The sequence below is a fragment of the Hippoglossus hippoglossus genome, chromosome 24 (genome assembly GCF_009819705.1).
Source record: "Hippoglossus hippoglossus isolate fHipHip1 chromosome 24, fHipHip1.pri, whole genome shotgun sequence".
Taxonomy (NCBI): Eukaryota; Metazoa; Chordata; class Actinopteri; order Pleuronectiformes; family Pleuronectidae; genus Hippoglossus; species Hippoglossus hippoglossus.
This window is the reverse complement of record NC_047174.1, coordinates 15761627-15777246: the sequence shown is the minus strand read 5'-3', so window position 1 is coordinate 15777246 and position 15620 is coordinate 15761627. Positions and strand designations below refer to the sequence as shown.

General features: G+C 40.2%; 2 protein-coding genes across 2 annotated transcripts; one reads left to right on the top strand and one right to left on the bottom strand.

The window, feature by feature from the left end:
- The first annotated feature begins 4007 nt into the window (after positions 1 to 4007).
- LOC117758537 (proteasome subunit alpha type-6) lies at positions 4008 to 8245 on the top strand. The gene is made up of 7 exons (XM_034580289.1): positions 4008 to 4187; positions 4980 to 5074; positions 5865 to 5946; positions 6772 to 6927; positions 7013 to 7191; positions 7391 to 7485; positions 8047 to 8245. The coding sequence occupies exons 1-7, from the start codon at positions 4112 to 4114 to the stop codon at positions 8102 to 8104; spliced, it is 741 nt and encodes a 246-aa protein (XP_034436180.1). The 5' UTR covers positions 4008 to 4111; the 3' UTR covers positions 8105 to 8245.
- Positions 8246 to 9512: 1267 nt separating this feature from the next.
- Positions 9513 to 11881, bottom strand: LOC117758841 (NF-kappa-B inhibitor alpha-like). Its single transcript, XM_034580807.1, has 6 exons — positions 11582 to 11881; positions 10950 to 11055; positions 10617 to 10824; positions 10425 to 10513; positions 10053 to 10313; positions 9513 to 9939 (listed from the first exon to the last, which is right to left on the bottom strand). Exons 1-6 carry the CDS (start codon positions 11809 to 11811, stop codon positions 9910 to 9912), a joined length of 924 nt encoding a protein of 307 aa, XP_034436698.1. The 5' UTR covers positions 11812 to 11881; the 3' UTR covers positions 9513 to 9909.
- Between the last annotated feature and the right edge of the window lie 3739 nt (positions 11882 to 15620).

Genomic DNA, 15620 nt, shown 5'->3' with positions numbered 1-15620 from the left:
ACATAAGTCCTGTTTACACCTTGGTTACATGTGATCTGTATCAGGATACCATCTATCCACAGGCTTCTGTCTTCAGACCTGGTTTCAATAAAAACTCAATTCTGCCGTGACCAGATCTCAATATGTAAGTGAGTTAGGTGGGATCAACAGGCGTCATTCATTTTTAAACCACTTTTTGCAAGGTGACTACGTCTAGATGTGGTCTAGACGTCTAAATCGTGGCCTGGACTCGCTGCGGTCTGCGTACATTAACACTTTGCATTAATGTGGGGTGTTTTTTTTTTTCATTTTCCAGAGAGGATATCCAGATGTGGACTGATGTTAATACCAGACTCAAATGGGGCCATGATACCCACTGTAGACTCAAGTGTGGTATCAATTATCCGATTGAATTCATTTTCTTATTATTTCCTTCTTTTCACCCAATTTCTGTGTGATTTATACACATTTGTTTTGCACATTTTAGTGACGGACACTGTAGCAGTTGTGAAAGGGCTGAATTGAGTTATCTTCACTTTCTATTTGAGGTAAATAGGGTCCTTTTGTTTCCCCGCTCCTCCCGTCTCCATCGGGGCTAAAACGCAGTGTTTATCTGGAAGATCATCAGAGCAGCACTCAAGGGAATTAGGTCATGAAAGCAAAGTCAGTACATAAGTGAAAGACGAACAACATTTGCCAAAAAAGAAAAGCCAAGAGCAACATTTGCTTTCGAGTTGTTCAGTAGTAAAAAGTGTATAATAAAAAGAGAAATAGACTTGACCTTGTTGGAAGATCAATTAAATGAATCGATTAGATGAAGAGAAGACAGAGAAACAAATATTGTATAAAAAAAAAAATACATGGCAATGTTTTCCAGGTTGTGTGCCAACAGTTGTTTTTTGTTCACACCAATAATTTATGACATTATGATCATAATATTATTTATTTAGGAGTAAAGCACTCCTGCACTTACTCTTCAAACCACACTTATTGCATGTGTGTTAATCTCTGTACAGTACCTGGGTGGTTTGCTTTTAAACTCCGCTGTCACTACACCATGTAGTAATTTACACTCTGCTGTCTCACTGTTATGCAGCCAGTCCAAGACTACAACATTCTGGGTTATTTTATTTACACTACAGATTTTAAATTTCTCTCGAATACCTTGGGCATTTGCGAACAAATGTGACAACACAAATTGCGACATACCTTGAGAATACTGTGCAACCACCTGCATGTTTGCAACATGACAAACCAATAGATTACTTACAAGGAACAACATACAAATTCTAAAGAAGATGTCAGACGTAAGAGGAAGTGAGAATGCGGAATGTTTATCACATGCATGCTAGGTGGACTTATATCACTTTTGCCTCACCATGCATTATTTCACTTTAAATTAGCTGTTCGTAGAAACTGCACACTGGATTCAGCTTCATAGAAACTTTATTGAGAGAAGTAAAATGTAATGAATATTTTTCTGTTTGAGTTATATTATAGTTTATAGTATTATATATTTTTTTCATGTTTTTACAGTAAATACAGATTTAAAAAACAGATTTGAAAATGTCTTAATAGCAAAAACTTTTTTGTCAGATGTGGAATGAAAAGCTTTTGAAATGTACTGTACACAATGAGTCAATGTCCCATTTTCAGTTATGAGGGTGTTCAGAGAAAGCAAGCCTAATCATACCAATGTTTCCCTTATTGCCTAACATCTAAACTTCTGTGCTTGGAAAACATTAGACAGCCTGTGGGTTTTGAATGTTGAAAAAAAAAGAAGTATTTTCATAGATGGTGGAGATCCCCCCATAAACAGTCCCACGCCTCTTTCTCTTCGACAAGAGGGCGGGGGTCTTTCTGGTTTCAAATGTGAGCGAAAACGCTGCACAGTATAGTATGAATGAGCTGTGCTTTCATATGGCATAAGAACCGGATGCTGGAGGAGAGATGTGGTGAAGGGGACAGGAAAGGGGGAAGAAAGTGACAGGTGTCAGGTTGGAGGGGCATCGTCGTGGGTGGGGGGTGGTTTGCATGGTTATAAAATATCCAAAAAACAGAAGGTGCAGATGGTCTGTCGACGTAAACTAGAAGCATTCTGAGGTTTTACTTACCTCAACCAGCAGTCTAATTAGGTCTTAAAAATACATTAGGTCAGTCATTTCATAAAAAATGAATGTCTCCATTTATTAGTGTGGATTTTCTAAAATGATCCTAAAGTGGACATTTTGAAGTTGCAAAATCCATGTTGGAAAGTCACGTCTTTATCATCTCTGCCCCACACACTCCTTTAGTGTGAAGGAGTCTGGGTGTGCCAGAGAGGACAAGCTTTTTGACGATTAACGGCTGTTAAAATAAATAACTTGTTGCATAATTGGGTCATATGAGGTTGAGTATTTAAATATAAATACTCCCATGTATGTCACCTACAATTATACACTATCACAAACTGTGCTGTTAAAAAAGGATCATGACCTGGTATCCAAAGATACCATAAAATAGGAGAAAAGTTATAAGATTACCCCTGTTGGCATCGCAGGCCGAGGGGACGACTTTCTTCTTATCGCAGATCATCTGAATGTACGTCATTATCTGAGTTTATGTGCTAGTGACTTATAAAGAGGAAGCACACATCCTCTCTACAGCTGCATGAGCTACCTGGGGACACAGGGAAAATCCCCACATGACATGCGCACATTTGAGGCTTTTTCTTTTTTCTTTTTTTTTTTTTATAAGGAAGAAGGAAATGGGAATTAAGCATCAAACCATGTAATCCGTAACTGATTTTGTCCCACAAACGGTTAAAAAGAAACCGCGCTTGTTCCTTCTAAAGGTGGCATTACTTTCACGTGGCTTGTTATAGGATGAGAAAAAGGAATCTGTGGTGTTGTGAGGGTTAATCTGATGTTTTTTTCCACTTTTTTCACTTTGTCATAGTAACATACAATTACAAGTTTAGCTTTTAAATGTTGATGTCTAAACCAGGCAAAATGAAAGTAATATAATAGCTAATATATCAGTAAATGCTTTCTTAAATAAAATAAAAATGAGACACTCAGGGCTGACATAGACAAATAAATATAAGTTATTAAACAAATTAAAATGTAACTGTGTAATGACACCATTTAATAAATTATCCACATTACACTCCAGAAAAAATATTCAAGAGCCTATACTTAACATAAAAGTTGCCATGCTGAATACTCCAATACAAGACTGTCCTGCGTTTAATAATGTTAATAAGTAGGGAAATATTATGAGTAAAATTTACAGAGATATCACAAGTAATGATTACGCAAAGTCAGTGTATTTTATCTAATATTGTGATATTGGATTACTTCTGATGTTGATGTGTAAATAGCACTAAGTTGAAGCTGGGCAAGGTATATCCTAATTTAACAAGCTTATTAACTGTTGGTTGATTAAACTTAGCGATGTGTTTAGAGTGTTTACACAACACCTTAAAATTTGCATAATGCCGAAGAGCAAAGAAAAGGTTCAGGTCCGACAGGTTTATACATAATTTACAACAGGTGCACGTTGAACAAGTGACAAAAGTTTACCATGTGACAAGTTCACATTGAAAGATTCTATTTAGAGCTGTTGAATTATATTAATTGGTTCATAAGCGATGACGTCAAGAACTCTGTAACCCGTGTACCAACATTTCTAGAAGTCCGGGACTTCCTTTTAACTATCCCTTTAAGCCATTACAATGTATTTTAAGATTAATTCATTTAATATGAATGGAAAATACCAGTCTTCCAAAATAGCAAATTATTGTTGTGTGACCGTCAAATAAAAATGTGTCCGGTGGTAAAGGTAAGACGTGTTTCATTTTTGACATTTAGTGGAAGTATTAAAAAAGTATATACATTTACCTTAAAACTATACTTAAGTGTAGTACTTCATAGTACTTAGATTACTTGAGTGCTTCAGAGGACACAGCAGAGTAGTAGTATTAGTAGTAGTAGTTGTATTATATCACCATGGAAACAACGCAGGCCTCTCACACCGGATGATGTTCTGGTCCCTTCAGCTCAACTTCCGGGTAGAAACTGTGTGTATGAATTAGAATCTGCCTGCAATATTCATCTGGACGAACTTTGTCGGCCACGCTAACCTGTGTAAAATGTCCCGAGGCTCGAGTGCGGGGTTCGACCGACACATAACCATCTTCTCTCCCGAGGGAAGACTCTACCAAGTCGGTCAGTGCGCGGACGGGTCCAGACAAAAGCCGGCTCCGAGGCTCACCTGTTTGCTAGCTAGCTAAATGCTCTGTCATGGTTCGCTTAGCTTAGCTTGGCTTCTAGCTGGTAAACAAACAACGCGCCAAAGCGAAAGAGGCGTCAGATGCGACCATGACAGTTATATTAGTGTCCTGCGAGTTGTTATTGTCCCCTCTAGGTTTCTGATGATAGCAGGAAGCAAGAGGGAATCAAAACAGCTAGCTGGCTAGCAGGGTCGTTAGCATGGTTGGCGTTGCAGACAAGCAATCTGATTCATTGATCTAAGTCACAGCTTACTGTTTATGCAAATGTTGATTGATGGAAAAGTCACTGACAATTTTTCTTTTTAATAAATTTTCTCTGTAATGACCTCATACTGCCGCCAATCCATCCATTTTACGTAACACAAAAATAGGAAACATACACTGGGTCTATGTGCTGCAGGTTGATCCAGTCTGTTCTGAAGCTGAGCTGGTTGCAGAGTTTTGTTGCAGACATCTTATCAACATCAGCTAGTAGACAGATCCTAAAGTTGCACCACAGGCTATTTACTGGAATGAAGTGAACATTTGCTGATAAACAGCCTTAAACTGAACATGCAGCCTCAGCTGATCCATGTCTCCTGCTGAGGGAGACACCTTTGTGTGTTTGTACATGTTCACCAGACTGTCCACAATCATCTGAGTGACTTGTGGGTTTAGTATCATTTATAAACGTCCATTACTGTTGCGTGATGAACATACATGTGCATTGTCTCCTGCTTGTTTGCAGAATATGCTTTCAAGGCCATCAACCAAGGTGGACTCACATCAGTAGCCATCAGGGGGAAGGACTGTGCGATTGTCGTAACACAGAAAAAAGTGCCGGTGAGTTGACATCATGTGGTTTTCATATGGTTCACATCACTAACATCCTCCTGCAACCACAACACCAGGTTTCTCTTCATTGTATCATCCATACTCACAATGAATGTCAAATGTATAATACTCAGTATGTGTGGAAGCTTATTTTCATGGCAGCTCAATGCTGGTCAGTCAACAGTCGGATTGACTGTACATCTTGTGTTGGTATTCGTGAGTTTCACTATATTCATTTTCCCTCCGTCAAACACTCATAGTTTACTGCAAAAATGTCTCACATTTTATATTAGATTGTATGTATTGTGTTTTCAATAACAGCAGAAATAATAATAGACGTGCATCATATTTTTAGAGCCCAATTTATATTTGAAATAGACAATGTGTATTATATATTATATGTAATTTATATTGTATAATATACTATCTTTATAACTTCAGGAAGAAAATTATTTCCTTTCTCTCTGAAATTTTTTTGCTTTGTTTTTCACTTTGAACCAGCAAGTGTAAAAAAGTAAACAATTTCTTTTTATTATGTTTATACTATATTATTTTGTATTTGAGTCAGGTTTAATTGTATTTATACTCTTGGTCACTTCTATAGTTTAATGCTATTTGAGGGACAGTTTGATATTTAGTAGCACATATGGGCATGTATATTTAAATATATATTTTCATAGGAATTCCCATGCAACATATTTATTCATTGAAGGAGATAAAGAATTATTTTGGAAACAATAATGACATCAAACGATGAAGCCACTATCACATGCTCATTACTTTTTCTTCTTTAAAACAGGACAAGCTCCTGGATTCCAACACAATGAGTCACCTTTTCAGAATAACAGATAATATTGGATGTGTAATGTCTGGGATGACGGGTAAGGAAAAAAACCTGATGTTTCTATGATGAAGGAAACTAATTATGGATCCTTAGTTTTCACTATTTTGTGTGGGAAAAATCCTGTAATTTAAAGGTTCAGTGTGTAGAATTTAATGATATATACATGTTGCAGCTGAATACCCCTCACCTCACCCTCCCAACCGTGAAGGAGAACCTGTGGGAGCCCTCAGTTGTCATAAAAACTGGTGTTTAGTTTGTCCAGGTTGGGCTACTGTAAAAAAATAAATGGTGGTGGAGAGGATGTGCTCCAGATGAATATATAAAGTATCTAAATATATACGTGGCAAGGTAAAGAAAACAACCATTCATATAATTTAGATCATTACACACTAGTGAAAACATCACTAGGATTATTTTATATTCAATTTCTGCCAATAGATCCCTTTCACCTAAATCTTACACACTGAACCTTTTTAAAGTCATATAAAACGCACACATTTAAAAACAACCTGAAATACCAAAATCTGGGTCAAATTTTGACATGATTACCATTTTCAAAATAGACAATTAAGAATCTCCATTCCTTTATTGGTGGTTAGTTCATGGCAGCTGCTTTGCATTTTCTTCTTCTCTGTAACTTTCTCTTATGAAACTGTTGTCTGAGAGTGGCTAGTTTAGAAGACACAGTAACATTTCTATCAATCGGAACAATCCAGATGAAATCCAATTCAAACCCATCCACGTAGTTCTTTGCTTTAAAGATTGAAAGCACCATAGTTACTGTATGACAGTTTAGTGGACACTCTAAAACAAATCGGCCTCTCTTCTCTCCCCCTCTTCAACGTGCTCTGACATCCAACAGCTGACAGCAGGTCCCAAGTGCAGCGAGCTCGCTATGAGGCGGCCAACTGGCAGTACAAGTACGGTTATGAGATTCCAGTGGACATGCTGTGTAAGAGAATGGCTGACATCTCACAAGTCTACACGCAGAATGCTGAAATGCGACCACTGGGCTGCTGTACGTATACATGTTTTTTTTATTCACTATTGTTAATTTTTGGACAACGCCTGTTAACCGCCACTCTCCTCTCAAACGCCTGCAGGTATGATCGTGATCGGCATAGACGAGGAGTACGGCCCCCAGGTGTACAAGTGCGACCCAGCAGGCTACTACTGCGGCTTCAAGGCCACCGCTTCTGGAGTCAAGCAGACAGAAGCCACCAGCTTCCTGGAGAAGAAAGTGAAAAAGAAATTGGACTGGACCTTTGAACAAACTATTGAGGTACGTGAGGTCAACGCTTATCGCAGGTTGATAAAGTAGGAACAGGAATGTGAAAGTAACTTTAAAGGTGCTTTCCAGTTGTGTGGTGTCAAATTACGCAGTGAATTCTCATATCAGGTCCACCATTATTTGATATAATATAAACATAAACCTGATCTTGTCTTCCTCATAACGTATCTATTCTTTTCTCTACTTTTAGACAGCAATTTCTTGTTTGGCAACTGTTCTTTCCATTGACTTCAAGCCCTCTGAGCTCGAGGTGGGCGTCATCACAACACAGGACCCTAAGTTCAGGTAAAAGTCAGGCAACAGAGGATCTTTTAACACAAATCCATTTGGTGGGGGGGAGTCTAAAAATAGCAGCTACAAAAGTCATTTCACTTCCACCTTTTTTTTAAAGTGATTTTCCTAAGGGGTTGTAAGAATGAAATCACTATTAGTCATCTTTCACAACCTGTTTTATTTATGTATAATGTTTGATATTATCTTGTTTTTACTCTTCTCTCATCTTTTATTATTTATGCTCTAATGTTGTGTGATCTTCAAATTGCTTCTGTTTTCCATTGTTTGCCTTCAATTCTTCATTTTTAACACGTTAATCACCTTGTTACTGTGTTTTGAAAGGTGTTTTGCTATGTCCATCATCAACTAATTGATTGTTAAGTCGCTAAAATGACAGAAAACAGTAAAAAAATGTATAATCCCCACAGTGTGAGCTTCTTATGTGTAGCAGCTTCAAAATTTTAACCAAAACAATCAATTAATTGTTACACCTCTAGTAAAAGTACAAATAGATTTTGGACTTGAAGTGTATGATTAAATAATTGTATTCATTTGTGTATCTTTTCCCTCCAGGATTCTGACAGAGACTGAAGTGGACGTCCACCTGATGGCCCTGGCAGAGCGCGACTGAGCGGCCACCTGTTGGATTAAAGTTAGAGCATGATGGGATATGCAGTTCCCAGATGGAGGCCGGTGTTATCTTTGTTTGCTGTACATTTACCCCACTGTTTCATTCAACAATAAAAAAAAATATGTTTTTGGAGTAAAATAACGTTTGTCCTTGATTTTATTTTTATTGTTTATTTGTCTTTTGCATTGTTAGTTTTTTCCTTGCATACACACACACACAGAGACGAGACTTTTTAACCCCCGGCCATGTAAACTACTACTAACTAAAACCTTTGTTTCATCAGCTGTGTTTTCATCTGTGGGCTGAATTTAGCTGCAGAAGGAAATAGAACATGAGCGGGTGCAGAGCTTTACCTCTGAGCTTCCTGTTGTGGCACAGAAGAAATCACATGACATACACTAAAGTTGTGTGGAGAGGTTATTCTACTACACAAACTGCTGTAGATGACATCTGACCTCATTTTCTCTTAATTTATGTCTTCACGATCTTTATCGTGTCAGAAATATGAACTCTGCTCAGAGGATGTACTTCACAATCATTTTAACAGTGGCTTCTAGTGGGTGTCTGGAATGGGGGGGGGGGGGGGGTCCAGCTCATAATTCAGACGACTTTGTCATCACCATATGATCAGAAATGATGTTAACACATCACTGAGTCATTATTAGTTGCTTCCTATTAATCTTGTCACATCAGCACTTGTCCCCCTAGCTTCCAAGAAACAAATCCAGCTAAAAAAGGAAAGTTCTCTTCAAGTTCCAAATGCAGTCATCGTTTTCGATTTTCTGGACTTTTTACTCACATTAATGTTTACATCCCTTATGTAATTTGCAATTTCCCAAAGAAGTTGGTCCTGTTGTGAAAGACAGAGGAGTCCCCCCCCCCCCCCCCCCCCCCCCACACAGTGAAAAGTTTACAGCCCTGAGGATAATTACAGCTATTAAACCTTATCACCGAGTTAAATATGACTTCAGGTCGAGCCAGTTCCTTCAGGTAATTCCACCTAACTCTATCAAAGTGTCACCTTGACACAGGGTTAACACTAACTCTCTGTGGCACACTCTTCCGTCTTTTTAAATAACATTTCCTCCTTCAAAAAAATTCCCTTGGCATTTCTACCCGGTGCCTGTTCCCAGCTGCTATTCAGCAGTAGTTCCAGGGCGGGGCGGAATATTTAAGTACATTATGCTTCTCTTGTTCTACCCAGGGACTTTCAGCGCGGTGACTCAGAGACCTGGTGACCTCGCCCCAACGAGGAAATCCCAGACTGTTCCAAGTGGTCTGTCTGTGTTTCACAAGTCTGGGTGACTCTCTTCCTCATCACTTTGAGTAAGTGAGAAGTGTTTCTTACTTTAAACTGTGGAAAGCCCGACTGGTCACATGGAAGGAAATAATACTCATGCTGTCCAAGTTCTTTATATTCATAGACTTCTTTTTATTCTGAGCATTTTTGTTAATAGTGCTTAAATTCACACGACATATAGAATGTACAGGTACAAAAATAATATCTCTTCATTTACAATATATTACACGTCTGGTATGTACACATCAATATATATTTTTACAGTATAGAGAAAGACCACATGGAGGTCATGGTCTTTCTGGTGTGTTCAGTCCTGTGACCCGGACTGGCTTGGCCCAGACTGGACGCCATCTTCATTCATGTTTGTGATTCCGGGGGCCGGCACCAGTGGATGTGGATCTGGACGGGGGGGGACAGACACTGACTTGTCCCTCATCGTTGGGCCGCAGGCAACCCAGTAGCAGCTTCACTGTCGTTGATACCATCAACGGAGAGATGGTTCTGTTTACTTTCCGAACTTTATGTCATCGTACAACTGTAGGAAAGAAAAGAGAACGTTAGGGACTTGTATCTTGTAGGTTTATGATTATATGTCACATTTGCTTATGAGATGCCTCATGGTTCTGCCATTCCAAATCAGATACTGACCTCGTCTTCCGACAGGTCCAGTTCCTCCATGTCGCTCTCATCCGATTCGCTTTCGGGGAGCTCCCTCAGTTCCTGCGCCGTCCTCTCAAACAGCTGGCACCGTATCACTTCGTTCGTGCGCCCGTAGGTGAGGTGGTACGCCGTGAAGCCGCCATAGTTCATGCAGTTGACGTCGGCACCGAGGTCGAGGAGGCAGCGAACCAGAGCGGGGTTCTGGAGATCAACAGCCAGGTGGAGGGCCGTTCGTCCACTGCATTGTTCCTACCGAAAACAATGAAGTAAAAGTAACGTTAGCTTCCTGCTTTTTAATTCGGATTTTTGCAAAAAAAATTACGCAGGTTTGTTTTTTATTTAGGAGGTAATGACGCCTACCTGTGTGTTGATGTCTGCACCCAGCCGAACAAGGTTTTCCACCAATGAGATGTAGCCGTTAATGGACGCCAGGTGGAGACAGTTGTGACCTGGGGAGGAGAAAAAATAAAAAAAGGTCAGTCAACAACCAAAGTCAATAAGCAGCAAGACCAACTCTGCATGTATGTAAAACTTTTATTTTTCAATATGTACCATTGTAGTTGGGGAAGGACACCATGGAGGTGAGGTGGCGCTGGCAGTTTTGGGTGATGAGGCCGAAGCAGGCGAGGGAGCCTCTCTTGCAGGCGATGTGGAGCGCTGTGTTGCCGCAATTATCGGCCAACCGTGGGTCACAGCCGGCCTTCAGGAGCTTCTCCACCAACAGGGGCTGCTCTGTGATCACTGCTAGATGGAGGGCAGTCTGAGGGGGGGGGGAGGGAAATCAAATGGACATTTAATTATTATACTGTTTTTTTTTTAAAAACACTTTCTGTTTGAGCTGAAGAAGACCATTATTTTGGTTTAATCTTGATCTTTGATTATTACCTGTCTCTGGTGGTTGTGGATGTTGAGGAAGGGGTGGTTGTGCGACAGCTTGATCATCTGGAGGGCATGTTCAGTGGCTTCGTGAATGATGGCCAAGTGGAGAGGCCTGTGGGGAAGGGGAGAGAGAGAGGGGGGGGAGGTTAGTTAAAATGGTGCTTTTTCCCCCAATAAAAGAAAAAACACAGGCACTGAGGAAGTGGTTCCAGCCAAATAGGAAAGAACAAAGGCTGAGTAGCAGTGGAGCGTTTCGCAACAATGGAGTTTTGTCGGGTTATTTCCACCAGTTGTGGCTTGACACATCTGATGCTTTATCAGTTACTGGCAGAGGGCCAGGGACTTTCCTGAACGCGCAACGCGGAGTTAAGCACCGCCCCTGCTGCGCTCTGAGCCAAAGTACACACTGCTGAGTACACACTGTGCTGCTCACACACACACGCGCGCACGCACGCAAACAGACCCACTTTAAAAAAAACCCTCTTGTTTTCGTGCAACCTTCATGCTTAACGGTGCAACTTTTCAAACCATTTCAATGCTGGTGCAGTGCCCCGACTTCCACTGATTTTACGCACAATCCTAACATCGTGCATAATGCACAGTTGCAGTATTAGTGATCCACTAAAGTCTCCACTTACGTGTCACCATCCTCCGTCACCGCACTCCTCCACGGCTCGCTTTCGTGCGAGTGATCCCGCGGGTCCACGCTCATGTCCTCAAACTCGCTCACCAGCTCGTCCTCCTTCAGGGACTCCAGGCCGCTGTCGAAGCGGTCATCTTGGCAGGGCAGAATTTTCCCCTGCTTAGGTCCCATGTTGTCGTAGTTATAATCCATTTGACCGTGGTTGGATACTCGGTGCACGTCCATGTCTGAGTGAGAGCAGTAGCAGGCTGTGCGTGTGTGTGCGTGTCAATCCAGAGGTCAGGGCAGAATGGTGCAGCTGGAGGAGGCGCACTGGGTTTTGTGCGCTCGCTGGGCGGAGCCTTGGCGGGGATTTCCACTTGACTTATCTTAGAAAAAGCAGAGGGAAATCACACGGAGCTGTGCTTTTGTGAGAAAAATCCCCCCTCACACACACTCAGAACGAAAACTTGTAGTTTCCTATTCAACACCTATTTTCACCTGTGATGTAGGTTAACTTAGACACTTTGTATTTCAGTGAATGAGGCATGGTGTGCATGAATGAAAGACAGAAGAATTCCCTTTTGCACTGGGGAAAATCATTTTTTTAAAGTGGCTAACCAAAGTAGGACTGCATATTTTCCACCTCATACCTCTGGCCTAATTGGACAAATTTAAACTTGTCATAATACTTAAAAATCTGTGTTTCCAAAATGAGGTTCAGTTCAAAGTTTACAGTGACAATAGCCCACACCTACACCATTCACCACATTGTGTTATCATACATGAATTCTGTGGTCATCTTAATCAGACAAGAGAGGCATTTAATTTGACTTGCAAAGCACATTTATACTTGTCTTCATCTACATGTAAATATCACAAAAATGCAAGGAATCTGTTTTATTTTCCCCAAATAAACAGATATTTATTTGATCGAACATGTTTTATTATTTATGTTTATCTACCTTTTAAGTCTTTCTGTATGTCGAACAGTTATCTAGTCGGCAGTGTCAAATTTAGTGTGATTTGGACACGTGATACGTTTAATATTTATACAAATTGAATAAACTACCAGCGCTCTGTAGCAGTCTTCATTTCAGATAAACCAGGTAGGATGAACACACGTTTTTCTAACTTCACTCTGCAACATAGACTGTTCATGAAAGATTAAGTTTATCTAGTCTTATCTTACTTTTACAGCCTCATATGATTCTAAAAACATGAGGTGGGCAGGAATGCCAAATGTGTCCCTTTGCCCCATGATGCATCAAATAAAATCATATATAAATGCACGTGAAAGCCGCACATGTGGTGTAAAAACAACAACAAATATCCAGCTTGTAAATTCAGGGGACATACAGAAGAAAGTGGCAGGATTTCCACACTTGTTCCTGCACATGGTTACGCTACTGAGTGAGTTTACGCAGCTCTGTAAAGAGCAGAGGAAGAGGGGAAGATTCTGAAGTTTCCTCATGGAGACTCCCTGATGAAAACAGCTCTGCATGTTCCACAACACTATGCTCTGGACTTACCAGTTAAGCAACGTACATGCTTTAACACACCTCTGGAGGAAAAGTCCTTCATAGGTCAGCCCTAAACCAGGGAAACACTGTGTTGAGTCATGGACGAATGCACATTACTGTAACTATGTTATGTAATAATAATGCACATCACATCGCTTTTGACATTTGGTTGGAATTCTGAACTTTTTCCTCATAATTTCTTTTTCACAGCCAGTGTTGTGACTTTCCTCGTTATTTTTTGTTATTGCGTCTGTCTCTTTGTTGCTTTGAGGTAAATTCTTAAAAAGGAAACTCCTCTGTCTTTCACAACAAAGTTGTGGTAAAGTGCGCGACTGGGCTTCTTGCGTGTGCTCCCCCGACATTTAAGATAAAATTCCCAGGATCACGCCTGTTGACACCTTGAATGGGGGCTTGGTGAAAACATAGCAACAGTATCCAGGAGCAGAGAAGGTATCACACCTCTGTGGGGCGAGACTCAGTTGTGATTACGATATGAAAACCAGACGCACACACACATCTACACACCCAGCAGGTCTGTGATGTCACTATGGGGCAGCCTCCTGTACGTCTCACACACACATCCCTCGTACAGGCTCATACCATCTCCTGCCTTGAATTCCACACATACTTTCACATCTGCCAAGTATCACAATGAGACATCTGGGGACAAAATGTTCTTGCAGCCCTGTGTTTTCACTCCTGTTGCCAAGATGCTTGTGTCTATATAAGGTCACATGATAGGGAAATGCTGGAACTTCCACTTTACATCCTAGAGATTTACTTTTTAGTAAAGGCTTGCATGTGCACTTGCCTGCACTTGCCTTGTGTATTTATTTGTGGTCACTATGGAAACCAACATGGAGCAATGACGCCAGCTCGGATCGAGTGATGCACATTGCCATAACTTAGCTACCAGTTTATTTGCTACTACAAATGAAAACTAATGCATTGAAGTTATGCCTTATACAACCGCCCTAAAATAAACTCTGCTAAGATTATAATATTCAGTTTTTATTAAAAGTGAATGTACCAATACTGATATTAATGGGGTGAAAAAAGACCCTCAGTACAATGCGATACAATTCAATAGTACCATAAACTACAGCCTGACCTGGAAGTTAAATCAGTGTTTCAACAATTGATCCTTTCTCAAACTCAAAATTGATCATGAAGGCAGGATTTATACCACAATATATGGTGTACAATATATTTCCAAAATACAAAATAAACCTGTCCTATAAACAGTATTAATTTATAGGAATTAAAAAAATAACAAAACATTTGTTTTGTAAAAGTATCATGGTTAGCCACTCTAATAATAATAGAAATAATTAACAATAACAGCTACAAACATTTTATGTCAGAGTAATGGATGCCTACATTTGGTGCTTTAGGTTAGCATGAGGTAAAATACCGTTGAATTAGAAGTCAGGGGAAAAGGAGGGGGTGACGTCGAATAAACTACTAATACTGAAATTGCATCATGCATGGCTAATTTGTGAAAGTGAGACGCAAACGTAATTTCTGGACAGAATGTTTACACCTAAAGGAATAGTTTGACATTTTGGAAGCTGCGCTTTTTCACTTTCATGCTGAGACATGAGAAGAGCGACACCTCTATCATGTCTGTAGGGTGGTGGGGGGGGGGGGGGCACAGTGATTTTAGCACACTTAAAGCTTTGTAATTAAAAACGGTCATTTATTTAGTACACAAACAGAGATACATGATAATTAGTGAGCTATAGAGGTGTAGTTACACATATTTTTAACATTGGACACAGTAGGGTTTCTCCTCGCTTCCTGTTTTGAGGTTAAGTTACAGTAATAACGTGTGACTCTGGTTCCATAACTAGGGTACATACCATAGTCAGCATGTAAAAATGGATATGACGAGAAAAGTGAAGCCAGTGTTTCAATCGTGTTCATTTTTGCTGTAAGTTTGGTTTTAATTAGTCATTTGATGAACTGGGGTCAAATGTGCAAGATGGCAGCATTCATAGGAGAAAGAGGAGAGAGTCATCCATCTTTATGTGCACTATATGGTACAGGCACATGTGTTCCTCATCCGTATTTGTTTGTGTACAAATTAATCAAAAGTAATGTGATATGTTTATCGTGACATTTTACTGCAATTTACTTCGCACAGAGCCAGGCTTGGTCTTTATGCTAAATTAAGCAAATAGCCTCTTAGCTCTGGCTCCAAAATTAACATACAGAGATAATGGCGTCATCATTTTATCCAATTCCTGGTAGGAAATCCACCTCCTGTTTCAGGAGGAAGCTGATGCTCCATTATTACAGTAATCACTCAGTGGACCTTTACCTTGACACTCATCCATGGCTCGTGTGGGCCCAGTGACACAGCACTTCTAGGCCCAGTTTACACAAACGACACCCACGCCATGTTTTCACAGTGCGTGGCTTTGTGTAAAGAGGAGTATTTTAGTATGACAACCTCACACATGGCTGTTCTCCACGTCTTGTATTGAATAATGGGTGGGCATGTTTGCTGTTTAATGACATGAGTCAGAT

Bases quoted from the DNA above. Each gene is read 5' to 3' on its own strand.
- LOC117758537 (XM_034580289.1), top strand. From the start codon at position 4,112: ATGTCCCGAGGCTCGAGTGCGGGGTTCGACCGACACATAACCATCTTC. The intron at 6,928-7,012 runs GTACGTATACAT...AAACGCCTGCAG, and splicing joins AATGCGACCACTGGGCTGCT to GTATGATCGTGATCGGCATA. The intron at 7,486-8,046 runs GTAAAAGTCAGG...TTTTCCCTCCAG, and splicing joins ACACAGGACCCTAAGTTCAG to GATTCTGACAGAGACTGAAG.
- LOC117758841 (XM_034580807.1), bottom strand. From the start codon at position 11,811: ATGGACGTGCACCGAGTATCCAACCACGGTCAAATGGATTATAACTAC. The intron at 11,056-11,581 runs GTAAGTGGAGAC...CCTTCCCCACAG, and splicing joins GTGACGGAGGATGGTGACAC to GCCTCTCCACTTGGCCATCA. The intron at 10,825-10,949 runs GTAATAATCAAA...CCCCCCCCTCAG, and splicing joins TCCACAACCACCAGAGACAG to ACTGCCCTCCATCTAGCAGT.